The sequence below is a fragment of the Schistocerca americana genome, chromosome 6, assembly GCF_021461395.2.
Source record: "Schistocerca americana isolate TAMUIC-IGC-003095 chromosome 6, iqSchAmer2.1, whole genome shotgun sequence".
Lineage (NCBI taxonomy): Eukaryota > Metazoa > Arthropoda > Insecta > Orthoptera > Acrididae > Schistocerca > Schistocerca americana.
This window is the reverse complement of record NC_060124.1, coordinates 184592776-184608747: the sequence shown is the minus strand read 5'-3', so window position 1 is coordinate 184608747 and position 15972 is coordinate 184592776. Positions and strand designations below refer to the sequence as shown.

General features: G+C 38.2%; 1 protein-coding gene across 1 annotated transcript; it reads right to left on the bottom strand.

Annotated features, from left to right (window-relative positions):
* Window positions 1–634: 634 nt before the first annotated feature.
* On the bottom strand, window positions 635–15226 carry LOC124619591 (ATP synthase subunit g, mitochondrial-like). The gene is made up of 3 exons (XM_047146091.1): window positions 15066–15226; window positions 14767–14918; window positions 635–1003 (listed from the first exon to the last, which is right to left on the bottom strand). Exons 1-3 carry the CDS (start codon window positions 15115–15117, stop codon window positions 905–907), a joined length of 303 nt encoding a protein of 100 aa, XP_047002047.1. The 5' UTR covers window positions 15118–15226; the 3' UTR covers window positions 635–904.
* Between the last annotated feature and the right edge of the window lie 746 nt (window positions 15227–15972).

Here is a 15972-nt window from a genome sequence, read left to right as displayed (position 1 = left end):
TTGCAATAATTCAAGGTTCACTTGCATTAAACTGACTAACTCTTCTTTAGTGCTGAATTCGGAGAATGGTAACTTCTGTCACTCACAGAATGTCCAGTGGATCATCTTCATGGCGCCTACAGACAGTGTCCCAATGCCTTCTTGAGATACTGTTGATATTGAGCCATGTGATAGCTTCTATCCACATTTAGTTGGTTGATGTTCACTTCGTAATTATTTGAGTGACATAGCAGAGGACACTGCATTGTGAACACTGATGATATTCTAAAGAAAGACTGTGGCAGTGCCTCTAACTTACCGCCAAATAGATTGAAACAATGCAATATATTAACCTAAAAACAATCTGTATTGCTAGCTGGACATTTCTGGGGTAGTACACACCAAACTATCCTATAAAAGAAAAATTGTTCATCCTGGTATGTCTACTTTTTGTCCCATGATACCATCAGACATTAAAGAATAGCAACCAGAAAGTGGAAAGGCGTAACTACAACAATACAATTAGAATATGACAGTATTTCCTATCACAAATACCAACTGAATTTTCGAAATTTTTCACTGTTTATGGTGTATATTCAATTTCAGTAGCACATTACTAGTTTTACAAGTGGGTGTAGGTAAGACAAAGACAACACACTTTTTGTACTGAAACATTTATTTCACAAAATGTTATCCATCAGTATTCCATAACTGCTCACTCCAAATCAAAATATTTCACAATTCTTAAAGTAAGTGTCATAGTGCATTCTGTACCTATGCAACCAATTACTCTGTAACCACAAACTTTCAATTCTCCACAATCCTCTCAAGTATAGTTCATACTATGACAAGCAATTATTTTACAGAGTTTTAATACACATTTTATAATTTACAACTACATGTACTTCAGGTATAGTGCTTGGAATTACACTTTATAACCAACAATGTGCCGTTTTCCTATACATTCTCCAACGAAGAACCAACATAAAACTTCCACAGTGACAAGAGTATTAAGCCACGCTTCCTGAAAAATTTAAAATGGTACTATTAGGATACAAACACTGTAGCAACTTTTAATTTTAATGGTAATGAAGTGAAAACAAACTTAAAATCTGGAAGAGCTTATTGAATGAATGCTTACAGAACTGGACACATTTTTATAAAACAAATGCCTTCCACAGCAGTAGAACTGAGTAGAGGAGAAAGACCATTTGTTTAATGACAACATGGAAATATACAGGGTGTTACAAAAAGGTACGGCCAAACTTTCAAGAAACATTCCTCACACACAAATAAAGAAAAAATGTTATGTGGACATGTGTCCGGAAAAGTTTAATTTCCATGTTAGAGCTCGTTTTAGTTTCGTCCACCTACGCTCAATGGAGCACGTTATCATGATTTCATACGGGATACTCTACCTGTGCTGCTAGAACATGTGCCTTTACAAGTACGACACAACATGTGGTTCATGCACGATGGAGCTCATGCACATTTCAGTCTAAGTGTTCGTACGCTTCTCAACAACAGATTCAGTGACCGATGGATTGGTAGAGGCAGACCAATTCCATGGCCTCCACGCTCTCCTGACCTCAACCCTCGTGACTTTCATTTATGGGGGTATTTTAAAGCTCTTGTCTACGCAACCCCGGTACCAAATGTAGAGACTCTTCGTGCTCGTATTGTGGACAGCTGTGATACAATACGCCATTCCCCAGGGCTGCATCAGCGCATCAGGGATTCCATGCAACAGAGGGTGGATGCATGAATCCTCGCTAACGGAGGACATTTTGAACATTTCCTGTAACAAAGTGTTTGAAGTCATGCTGGTACGTTCTGTTGCTGTGTGTTTCCATTCCATGATTAATGTGATTTGAAGAGAAGTAATAAAATGAGCTCTAAAATGGAAAGTAAGCATTTCTGGACCCATGTCCACATAACATATTTTCTTTCTGTGTGTGTGAGGAATGTTTCCTGAAAGTTTGGCCCTACCTTTTTGTAACACCCTGTATACCACTGTTCCAGAGTAGAAAAACAGTTTGTAGATCCCATCTTCCGTGCTATGACTCTAACCTCAATATGGCGAGGCAAACCTGACGAAACACCCCTCGCCCCTTCACCTTGCCCAGAATAGACATAATTTTTATGGTCAAAAAAGATTACATTTACTCTATGTCTTCAGACTCCACATTTTAACCCTTTCAGTCATTATATTAAAACTGACAACTGACAAATCATAATTAGAATTAGATAAAGCTTCAAAAAATATGCTTCTATTTCTTTAACACTGTCTAGGTCTTCACAAATTACCACTAGAAATACAATATATATAAATTTTTAACACTTTTCCATCAGTGCTTCGAGAACATAATATTAAATAGGAAAACACTTCCCAATGTTGTGCAGAACATTAGGAAGTCTTTTTGCTATTCAATATCAATAAATCTATTTCATGGCCAAATAGGAGATGCACAAAAAATGATTGTGTCTCAGTGCTTACATGGAAATGGGCGACAAAAAAATCAAATTTACTGCTGTCTTTATTACAGCAATTAAATGTATGACCAAAATCCAGAATAAATTAAAAAAAAAAAACCTGTGTTACTAATATAAATGTGTGTGTATACCCAACATGCAAATTCAGTTGTACTATACAATCAACTGTCATTACAATACACCTGAAATTATTATTGAAAGTGTGTTTCATGGTCAACTTCAGAGAGGCAAGTTTACAAATTTAAGGCAATCTTAATGCACAGTACTCCATATGGATGTCTGAAAAACTCAGATTTACCAAATATATTGCCGGAACCTATGTTACAAAGTTATTTGCATAAAAAGTACGCTTTTTTCTGGCGCATTTATTACTTTTATGAAAATTGCAGCTCTTAAGGTACTTCAGAATTATTAGTGAAATAAATCTGATTCCACACCAATTTCATCTACATAATATTCTGCAAGCCACCTAATGTTATGTGATCGAGAGTACTTTTGTACCACTAAGCACTCTAACCCTGTTCCACTAATGAATAGCGATTATCGGTAAGCCTCCGTATAGGCTCTAATTTCTTGAATTTTCTCCTCATGTTCCTTATGTGAGGGCGAAGTAATATGTTGTCCGACTCTTCCCGGAAAGTGCTCTCTCAAAATTGCAATAGTAAATCTTCCCATGATGCACAATTCCTCTCTTGTAATATTTGCCAACGGAGTTTGTTGAGCATCTCTGTAACGCTCCCATGACGAAATGCGCCACTCTGTTGCATCTTCTCTCTCTTCTATCAGTCCTCCCTGGTAGGGATCCCCAGTAGATGAATAATACTCAAGAACCGGTCAAACAAGTGCCCTATAAGCCCCTATAAGCCATTTCCTTTGTGGATGAGGTACATTTCCTACAAATCTGAGTCTGGCATCTACCTTTTCCACTATTTGTTTTGTGCAGTCATTCCACTTGAAGTCTTTCAGGATAGTTACTCCTAGATATTTTTTGGTAGATAATGTTTCCAGCGGTTTGTCATCAACAGTGTAGCTTACAGTAGTGAACTACTTTTCCCATGTATGTGCAATAGGTTAAATTTATTTACATTCGGGGGTCAACTGCCAGAGCCTACACCACCCATCAATTCTCTGGAGGTCATTCTGCAAATTGTTACTATCTTCTGGCATTGCTACTTTGTTATATAGACACCCGCATGGTCTGAGCAGCCTTAAAGAGCATCCAATGATTTCTACTAGATCATTTATATATATTGTAAACAGTAACAGTTCTAACACTTCCTTGGGGGTAATCCAGAAATTACCTTTACATCTGTCAATTTTATTCTGTTAAGAGCGATGTGTTGAGTTCTATCTGCAAAGACATTAAATGGGGTGTCAAATGCCTTCCTGAAGCCAAAGAACACAGTCATTTACCTGAGTGGCATTGTCTATGGTGCTGTGGATCTCATTGAGGAACAGAGCGAGCTGAGTTTCACAGGATCTGTTTGCAGAATCCATATTGACTTTTATCAAGAAGATTTTCATTCTCCAAAAATGTCATAATTATTAGGCATAAAACATATTCCATAATTCTACAACAGACTGAGTGCCTCTGCCCCATGCCCCTTCTTAAAAACCTAGAATGACCTGCACTTTCTTCCAATCATCAGGTACCCTTCATTGCTAAAACAATCTATGATAAGTTACTGCTAGAAGGGGAGCAAGTTCTTTCACATATTCTTTGCAGAATATTATACTTACCTCATCTGGTCCTGAGGCCTTTCCACTACTAAGTGACAGTAGTTTTTCTATTCCGCAATCAGTGCTCTCAATACTTCACATTTTGAGGTTCGTACAACGACTGGAATGAGGGACAGTGTTACGAACTTACGCAGTAAATTTCTGAAGACAGAATTCAGTATTAAACTGGAATTAACCAATTATGTAACTACTCAAATGAGACAGGCCTGATTTTGGTATAAATCATCTTTCGATCATGCTGTTACAACAGTAACAACAACATGGAGAGGCTAGACTGGTACTCATCACATACAGGAGGCGTTCAGTCACATACAGACAATGAAAAATAATGCTGGAAATATTTAAACTGTCTGACCTTAGCAACTGGAGACTGTGGCCGTGCCCAAGTAACTAGCAGCAGTTTGAATGTGAGTTTTCTATTCTGAAGCAAGACTTTCCGAAAGCTGAAATATTTATCACATTACTTTTCATTGTGGCTGTCTGTGGCTCAAAGCCGCCTCTACGCAGTGAGTAGCAAACTGTCCTTTGCACATTGTTATTCCATCCTTGACTTCCCATTGTTTGACCATGCCAATAATAAACATTGGTTCCAATCTTCATTCGAACTTCGAAGATACATTTCACACATCTAACAGTAAAATTTGTTTTTATTTGTAATCTTATAACACTGAAATTTTTGGGTAAGATACAGCAAACATACCCGAATTTTATCATTGACTTTCACAAGCTCCACGAAGTTGACATTCCACACATTTTCCCCATGAACTGTGTGTCAAATATTTCCCATGGAGGCATCCCATTATTGCATCAGATTGAAGCTCAAAAATTAAATTTCACGGTCAATAAGTTATACCAGAAAGTAATGTCACTAAACCCATAAAATATTTATTGATTAAAATGGAGCAATGCATAAAAACAGGACATACTTTCATCAACACATTTTTGCAATTGATATTTTCAAGTGTTTTAGGCACCTTGGAAGGCTTGGGTTAGAATTTCCTCTCGGGCACATGAACAGCAAGTTCTAAGTTGTCAATGGTTCGAAACTGTGGTCTTCTAAGCATGTCTTGATCCAAGGGGTAAGGACCTCTGCCAAAGTGAGGTAAGGACTGTAGAGGGGCCAAGGCAGTCTTGCCACATCATTTTTGATCAGATAATCCCTCACCAAAAAGATGATACCAGTAGGCCAGTTGTCTTGGTAGCACTTCCAGGAACCAGCAACATGTGATCTGGCATCAATGACTTTTTTCCAGTGTTCTGAGCACCTTAGCCTCTGAACAGTCTGTCCAGCAATTATAAGCTCTTGGTTGACGATAAAACTAGCACTGAGAAAGATAATTAATATTGCCTTCACTTTGGATCTGCTCATGTACGGACGTGGTGACCTTCACAAATAGTACAGAGCTGGATTTATGGTTGTCCATCAAAATTTTTGGAACCTTTTTGCATGTACTTACTTTGTCTGCAGTTATTTGGTTACAATCTTTTGTTCCATGGCTTTGGGCACTTCCAGAGTCATGCGAAGACTCATTCTACAAAGTATTTAAAAGTTCATGCACGGAAGTCACACTGTCATCTTTCATGCCCTGGAAAATCCAGGAAGGAATAATGACAATATTATGAAAAGGATAGACTGCTATACACTATGCAGTGGAGATGCGGAGTCGCAAACAGACAACAAAAAGACCACATTCACGTTGTCTACTCAAGGAGGAGGTCTTGTGGCCAAAAGCTTACTTGTTTAGTAGTCTTTTGTTGTGCCTATCTGCGACTAAACATCTCCACAATATAGTGAGTGGCAATCTATCCTTTTCATAATACTGTCTTCGTCTTTCAATCTTTAAGTGGGTCCAGAGCATGTTTCGTTGTCAACATTATCCTAGCCTTCCAGAAGTGTCTTGTGCCACCGAAACACCTGTCACTTTGAGAGGTATTCATTCCTAAATGCGTGCCCAATCATTTGAAATGTTTTGACCACAGACGTCCCAGGTTTCACACAGAATTAGACTGTGTAATTGTTATAGAGTGAATGTTGCATCGTAACTGGAACTGGACCGCCAAGAAGTGGTTCACTTTGGGACATTTGCTGACTTTCTGAGAGCTCAGTGGACACTGAGGATGGTTGTATTGGGAAGCTAACCACCACCACCACCACCACCACCACCACCACCACCACCCGTTAGCCCAAGCAGGTAGGCCACTCTGCTCAACAGGAATGTCAGGACAGAATTGGCTACATTACCTCGCAGGCAAACCTTGTATTTACTAAAATATCAAATTTTTTAAGGCTTCAGTAACTGATCAAGTTTGTCTAACACAGGGCTTCCCAACCTTTTCAGCTGGCGGACCCCTTCTTCAGTCGAAAATCCATGGCGGACCCCTAGTCAGTAAAATTTCAGAGTGAAACCCAAGGAAACTGAAAGCTTCTTAATGCAAGTGCCATGTTCCCAATAACCCCCCCCCCCGAAGTATCAATAGTCTTTTGTTTAGAGATGAATGAAAACAACTTGCAATTAACGATCCAATTTGAATTCCCGCTGTATCCAGACACTTACCAGTAGATTTACTCCGTTTGTTCAACACACTATAGCCTGATTAAAATTATTTGGTAATTGACATTTCACACGTTCGTAACAGTCGTCTGTGTGTGTGTGTGTGTGTGTGTGTGTGTGTGTGTGTGTGTGTGTGGGGGGGGGGGGGGGTCGTGAAATCCGAAGAAAAAAATGTTAAAATGTATGTAAAGTCTATGGTACTTCACTGCTGAGGTCATTAGTCCCTAGTCTTACACACTATCAACCTAAGTTTAATTTCCACTATTTGCACGTCCATAAAAGCCAATAAAATCGCTAATCCTGCAACATCAGTGGATTCATCTATCTGCAGAGCAAATGAATTGTGTTGGATGCGAGAAACAAGAGTGTCCTTCATATCATTGGACATGTCAACAATGCGTCTCTTGACAGTATTGTTTGATAATGACCGAAGATAAGTTTCACTGCCTTTTCGTCTAGGATGCAAGAAACAATATCATTAACACACGGCTTTATGAGATTTTCTGCAATGGTATGAGCTTTGCCTGTTTTTGCCACTCCATAACTAACCAAGAAAGTAGCTTTTAATGAATTTTCATTAATTGTTTTTGCATGAGTTTTCATGCAATGCTGAGAAGCAGCTGGTTCAGCACTCTTCCTTTTGAGAAAATCTCAAAAGATGTCTTTAGCCTGGAAATCCAGGTGAGTACCTCCAAATGACGGCGCAGTTTAACTGGAACCATTGAACTGTTCGGAAGGACTCGCGCACAGATTACACATTGAGCTTTACCCTCCTTTGTCTCCACGAAGCCCATTTCTAAATAGCTTTCATTGTAATTACGCTTCTTGGTTATTCCACTTCCACAGGATATTGCAACCAATGGAGTACTTGCAGCGTTTTCACATAATAAATCCGGCTGTGGAGCTTCTTGTGATTGTTCTTCCTTTGGTCATCCTCCCTTCTCATTCATTTCAACTGGAAACTTCCCTTGTTGGGAAGGCGATTGAGAAACTGCACCCTTCTTCAATGTCCTGACTTCAGCAACCGATCCATGTTAGAAGCAATAAACTGGTCAAAAATCAACTTATGAAATAGGTAGTGCACTGACAAAGCAAGTTTAACGTTTAATGATGCCTGGGGCCGCATACTTGCCAGCGAGTGCTGTGATTGGTCGACAAAGCACGCTCCGCGCATGCGTAAAAGGTTTCAGCGCATCTAGCGCCGTGAGCCGGTGCACAAACGGCCCCCGTATTGTTGGGAAACAGTCAATCAGAGAAGCCGCATTCTATGGCACTAAACTGTGTATGCGTTCTCTCTTAAGAACCGCAAAGGCTGCTTGGGAATACGACACAAAGTGAAAGTACACATGCTTTTCATACGAAAAAAAGTTATGAATTTGATTTTCACATTTTTATTCAATAATTTTACTCATTATTTTACACAATATGGTGAAAGGTGGCCGCGGACCCCCTAGAAAGAGCCGGCGGACCCCTAAAGGGTCCGCGGACCAAACGTTGGGAAGCCCTGGTCTACAGGGAAGTTACAGATATGAAGTGACCACAGCATAGAAAATTTTAACAGATGATGGCAATAATTACTCTTACCATCGACTGAATACTGCAGTGCTCTTTCAGAGGGAATATTATTTAAAGAATCAGGGTTGTTATCATAGATATCTTTTTTGTTAGCAGCAAATTGTTTTGTTTATTAATGAAGTTCAATTACCCACTAGTTGTTTGACAAATTTGAGAAAAATAATGCAAAAGTTCCCAGTATGTTATAAATGAGGAATGGTAAAAACTCTTCACATAGGAGGAACAGATCTGATTAACTGAAACCTCTCATAAATCAGTTTAAAGCAATGAAAAATGTCACACACCTTTAAGTCTAAAATATCAACCTGTCATTTCTTTGCAGAATTACTGTTTACTGTAAAATAATACCTTCAGATATCTTAATGCATTTCAACTGCACATGTGTAAAGTTACTTTAAAAACAACATCTCCCAAAACAAATTTTATCTTTACAGAATGGGATCACACACGCATTAACATCTTTATTATTAACTCTTACGTGTAATAAAATGTATTCTGGGAGTAACAATCCTGTTTATACCAACTGATGTAGCCTCAGAATTCGATGATACTTTTTCAAAAATATGAGAAGTCATACAAGCAATTCATGGCCTCCAAGCCAACGGCCTCGCCACATTGATTACATCGGTTCTCACCCGATCACCAGAATTAAGCAATGTCACACCTGGTTACAAAGACAGGTGATCGCTTGGGAATAACAGCTGCCTTTGGCTTAGGGTCACCGAAGTAGTGTACAACTGAAAAATTTGCAACCAGCTGTTGCACAACTTTATATCCCAAACAAACTGTCATTCTGAAGTTCACATAGATCCCTGTCTACAGGGTAACTTCACTTGTTAGTCCAAATTAGAATTGATTTTGGATAAAATTCATCCAACAAAAGGAAAGCCAAAACAATGCCATGTTCTCCGATGCTTATGATGACTTTTAACCTCATTTATCAAAGTGTTTCAGCTACTGAAAGTGATGTTAAACAAGGTACACATGTATAATAGGGTAGAGAGCACAGAAATAGAAAACATGGTAAAAGTGCTTTTCTGGATCCCATGGCCTTTTCATTGCATGCTGTAATTGGTAACGGTTCCCAAGATGAATAATAGGAAGAGAACACAATGAATCATTAAGTGGAGTGGGTGGCCAATCATCTTGCTGGTAAACTTTGTAAGCGAAGTTGGCTGGCATTTTGTTTCCCTTGCAACAATTTAAGATGTGCTTCAAGTCTCACCCTAAACAGAAGCTTGGAAATCATGATATATCACCGAAAAACAGCAAAATATTTTTATCAACCATTCAGAAAGAGACATGATTAGATTGAGAGATTCTCACTGGCTACCTCTACACTATCATCTGATGGGCTATGACCAATGAAAACTGGCAACAGCAGAGCACAACTGATGAGCTGCAGACTCCATTAGGTGCATTCTACCAGAAAACATTTATTATTTATGTTTATGCCGATTGGATGAAGAATGTAGCGAAACTACGGTGATGTGTCTCCAAATGTGTAATCAGCTATATGCCACAACATTTAGATTACATGGAAATGGTATTTCCTACATTCATTCAGAACAAATAATGAAATTCTTCTTCAAGTGGCAATGAAATTTTAAGTGGTATTTCACAGTATTTTAAAAACCTGACGATATTTGTGAGAAAATGCCATGAGGATTTTAGTTTTTTTTCTTGCTTAAGATGACTTAAATTATCTTCATTTAAAATATGTAGCTCCATTCATTTATGTTATTGCATGGAAATTTATAGAGGTACCACAATTATTAGTGTACTAAGAACACCCATACAATTATTAAAATGTGCGTCATTTGTATTGAAAAGGGTAATTTCTGTATTATCTGTACATGTGTGTAGTTTCCGTGTATTATGAACTTAGTGGAATTAGCTTACATGTACTTCTTCAGTATTACAGAAAATACTTGGTTGTCAGATACCACCCATTTTCTTTGACCAGTGATGTATTTATGCTGTGCCACAATGTCGTGTGACGGAATCGTGCCATAGCGTATCTGTTTTCGAGTGGGGAAATGGGGAGGGGGTATTGGTACCCTGGTCTACAGTTGAGTATACAGGTTAACTGTGGATTGGGATACTATGCTCATGTGGTGTGTTTTGTATGGTTTTGCCAGGTTTCATTTTTTGGAAGTTTCATATGTTTGTCTCCCCCGAGTCTTGAGCCATGAACATTGGTTTTATTATTGAATTTATAGTTTGTTCCAATTTATAGTTTGTTCCAGTCCCCAAACACCTTTTCCCCACTGTTGTCCTGCTAATTTCATTGGGTGTAGTCAGTATATTGGATCGTGTGGTATTTGTATTTTTGCAGATGTTACGATTGATCCAGAATGAGATTTTCACTCTGCAGCGGAGTGTGCGCTGATACGAAAGGTAGGAGACGAGATACTGGCAGAAGTAAAGCTGTGAGGACCGGGCGTGAGTCGTGCTTCAGTAGCTCAGATGGTAGAGCACTTGCCCGCGAGAGGCAAAGGTCCCGAGTTCGAGTCTCGGTCGGGCACACTGTTTTAATCTGCCAGGAAGTTTCGTTACGACTGATGTTTCGGTGGCACTGGTGGATACACTTGACATCGGGGTTTTAGGTATGGTGATGTCATTGGTCAATGCAGACAGGTGATACCTCAGTCTCTAGTAATCCTGTTGACTTCAACAACTCGCAAAATAACGCCCACTTTTGTGAAACCCATAAAGACACTTGTAAGCACAGAATATACCATGGGATTTGCTGTCTTACCCAGGAACTTAACAAGCAATACGCATAATTCTTTGAGGCAGTAGATAATCTGGATGAGTGTGACTGTGCCTGATACTTATGTAGAGTGGCCTTAGGGCTAGGTTTGTTACAAATTTGGCTGTGAGAACACAAAGACAACGAATCGATAGCAAAAGAAGGGTGTGATAAATGATCTGTACTGTAGCCTGAGGTCTATGTTCAAGACTGATAACACCCATTCCACATTTAAGACACTTTGAAAGCATATAAACATTGCTTTGTGACTGAATCAAATTTGAACACAATCTCCACATTGCAGGGCTTGCTGTGTAATATAGGTAGCAGTACGACCTTTTAATGAATAGTTATTTCCTGTTACCTGCTTAAACTTTATTATTGCTTCAAGCTATAAGCTTATTTCTTCTTGTTGCCATTTGCTAGTACAATATTAATTTGTTAATAACATATGAACATAATGCATGTGCGATTGCCATTTTCTTGATGTCATATCAGGTACAAGTATGTGTTTTACATGGGATTTTATAGTTGGTTCTATTTTAACAGCTTGTTAACTTGATCCTGGTTTCCTTGCATTCAGTTTTTGTACCATATTTATATACCAGATTTGTATATGGTCATAATTTTCCTGCTGTCTGATATTTTGAAGAGTTATATAAAGATATACAGCTTCATAACTTGATGCAGAGGTCTTACAAAAAATACATAATTATTCACAGTATAAGATAGAAAATTATGATCATATAAAATCCAGTACACAAATGAACTGCTTATTTCAGAAGGGTCGTATGTCCATCTGACAGTTTTGAGAAAAATGGAGAAAGCTGTTAATATTTCACAGGGCATTTTCTTAATATTCTGCAATAACCATGTGAGAGATACCTTTATGAACAATCATTACCACTTCTTATATTCACAAATATTGTGTGTGTTTATTCACTAGAGCTGAATATTTCTCGGACACAGATCTCTTCTGAATAAGCGAGAAAAATCTTAAAACTTTCACATCATACAAACAAACTGTTTAATGAACAAGTACGTAAATGTTTATCAATATTGGAAATCACAAATCACTCATCTTGTGTGTCCAGTGCTCCTGCAGCAGTTGGCAATTGACAAACTATTCCATAATTCAAGTACGTATTCTTCCTACACAATGTAAGCAGCCGACTTCTTTACATCTACCATTATCTTTATTGTGACAGGAATATAGTCATTTGAATAGGCTCAAACAGCTGGTTAGTTGACACTGGATCGAGAAACTTGAGGTTGTCCTAATCTGACCGTGTGGGTATTTAAACCCCTGATCATACTGCATCCTGTTAAGTCCCAAATATTTCATCACTGAAGACAAATTGATGAAATGTTTAAACACTGGAGTAAGTCCTTTTGTGATTAACTGTTTCTCGTGAATGAGTTGTCCTCTTGTAAAGCCTCATCTGTTGAGACAACCTATATAGAGAATTGATGCCTTGCACTCTACAATATGACCAGTTCAATGTAATCCATAATAATATATACTCTGAATTCTTTGCAGCAGTCTCTTGATTGTATCAAAAGCTCTATCAGATGCCAAGAAAATGTCCTCTGATAGGAAAGAATACCTCTATTTCTTGAAAATTTCCAGCACCCATGAAAGCCTGACATTTTTATTAACAGTGATTTTTGTTTTGCACTGGGCAGTTATCAAAAAACAGATGAACAATTTTTGTGTGTTGGGGATGCAGGTGGTGAGAGTGATACAAGAAAGTGGACACTTTGTTAGAACCTTTGCTGGCAACACCTTCACAATAAAGGTAATTAAATGTCATTGTCTCTTAAAATGCAAATGCCAAAAACATTAACCATCAGCTGCTGGAGGGAAAATAGGTCCTGAACAGGAATGCTTGACAGATGAAGATTCTGTATGAAATGAAAGTTCAGACTCAAAAATGTATATTTTCACTGCACAGCCTTTCACTTATATTCAAAGCAGCATAAAATTTTCTGGCACTTATCTGGTGCATTTCTTTTTAATTTTCCCCATTAATTGCTCAAATTCACGTCACGCATCCATGGGCAGCCTGCCGAAATTGAGGTCAAAATCCTGGTTAAATGTTTTCACTCAGAGAAAGGGGATTCACTTCTTTGAAAATCTTGTAAATGGCCTTTTTATTCAAAGTGGTACTTAGTAAATGTACACTTTAACCGGCATTATAAAATTCGTCAGAAATTGTATGTGCTCATGAACATTGGCAATTTCGGCTGATACTGAACTACAGCCTACTAGCTCATCTTGAGGGCTTTTTCCAAACATAAGTTGCTGTCTTATTCTTCTCGCCCTTTTTTTTGCAAACTGCAAATAAGCTGGGAAATACTTGTCTCCAAATTTGGGTACAATTTGTTCCCACGATGCAGTACTATTTGAAAGAATTTGCCTTTGGATTTTTCCCTCCCTTGGTCTACGTCGTTTTACTTTTTCTGCCTGCATTACACTCTGAAGGTACAGGTCTTGTCCTAATAACAGATGCATTATTTATATTGTTCTCTCACCTTTTTCGACAACTGCATCTCTAGAAAAGTACATGGAGTCATTTTCACAATTGTTGAGAGCAAAAGCACCCTATGTCCTGGAAAAGGGGCTCTTTTGAAATTAACAAGAATCTCTTTGTAGTATGTTTTGGCTATTTGATAAAATGGTAAGGTCCTTTCACACTCAGAGACAAGTCTATCCCTAAAGAACACAGAAATGTATGTAGCACAAAATTTCAAAACTGGACTTAGGGCACTTCTGAAATAAGCTTTTCAAATACGTTCTAAAAGCTTAATAAAGGAAACCTAGATAGAGTTAAAAAGTTATCAAAACAGAAACAACTATAAAATCTTCAGTAGAACCTGTACTAGTTGTTGTGACAGCAAGAAAATAGCAATCAGACACTGATGCAGAATGTACATACGTTATGAACAATGTCACGATCTTGAAAAATGGCAATAACACAGAAGTAAGCTTGTAGTATGGACAGATAATAACGTTAAAGCAGGTAACAGGAAATAACTATTCATTGTCAATATTCTCTGTATGTACGACCTCTATGAGTTTTCTTTACAAATAAACTTGTAGGTATTTTCAGAATCACTGTATCGTGAGAATTTTCTGACTAGCACGTTATAGGTAGAGCCCCTACATCAGCAATGATAAATAGAAAGAATATGCCACGGCCACAAATCAATACTACTTGCTGTTGCAAATGGTAGTGCATCACCTAACCGACACACAGAGATTCAGCATTGGACCCAAATGCCTACATATCTCCTCCAGTAGGCCTAACAAATACTAACCGTGAGAGATTACCAAATGGCGTGGAATACAGATGAAACGGCAGCAAGTGTGTCCTGCTGCATAAATAATGTATAGCTACATGAAAATTTTTACTATGATAAATCACAAACAAATGAGACTATCACACATTTTTAAATGAAGAATTTATTTCTTACACACACCTACTCCACACTACTGAAAAAAACTGATTTTAGACTGCTAGAATGAAACAATTTCATCACAGCTCTACGTTGGCTACAGCATTTGTAGTCGTTGAAATACGATCCAGAAAAAAACAACACTTTTTTTCTGGGTGTTACTGTAAAAAAACAAATGTGGTCTGAACTGTGATATTTGTTCTTAATCTTTACCTTCACAGTCAGCTGCTTCCATCGTCCAGTTCGTGCACCGCTGAGCAGTTTCTGTATGCCACTAGCAACTTGTGGGAATTCGCCAGGAGTTGGTGGTGTCAACTCAACACGGGCATATTTCAGGAACGTCTGGAACCGGGGCTGTGCATATTCTATAACAAAGTTCCGGCAGGATGTCTAAATTAACTTTCTGTAAATGGTCTGTATACCTACCACCTTCTGTAAAACACTTCCAACCTAAAAGAATGAAAAAAACAATTTTCAATAAAACTAAAACGTATTCATTAACAACTTAATACCTCTAGCCCATATTGGAGCCCTCTGCACCAAATTAGAAACAGCCTTCGCCATCTTTCCACCAACCAGACGACAAGGACGTACGTCGTACGAAATATCTTTCTGGGAAACCTCTTTACAAATATAACATATCACAGAACTCTCATTCGACCATATCGAAGTGAAACTAACGAAATAGGCATTATCGATATGAGAAAAACTACGTCAATCGTAGTCTACTCTACTCAAGCCGCATTCCTTCAATACAAAAATACCACACAGCAATCAACTAGGCTGCCGACTCGCAGAATGGAAGGTCCATTGCAAAAGCTGTTTTATTCTCTAATACACGCCACTGTGTGTTTAACGCAAGCACACAAAAAAACAAATCAATGATGTATTTATTCTCATTTAAATATCCATAAATGTAGTTTTAACAGTTGTGGAAAATTACAAATAGAAATACAATGAGGTGACAAAAGTCATGGTGTACCTCTTAATATCATATCGGAGCTCCTTTTGCCCAGCGTAGTGCAGCAGCTCCATGTGGCATGGAGCAATAAGTCGTTGGAAGTTCACTGCCGAAATATTGAGCCATGCTGCCTCGGTAGTCACCCGTGATTGCAAAAATGTGTCCAGTGGAAAATTTTGTGCACAATTTCACCTCTCGAATATGTCCCATAAATTTTCGATGAGATTCATGTCTGGCGAACAAGGTGGCAAAGTGGGCACGACATCATTGTTTGGGAACATGAAATTTCAGTTACAGAAATAACGTCACTAAAATCAATAATAATTTGCCTGTACAGAAGCCCAGATAGAGAGTCAGCAAACTTCAACATAAATATCCAGAAACACTGAAACTAAAAACAATATCTCATGACTTTTCTTTCAACGTATAATTCACAGACAACTATAAACTCTCCCGCT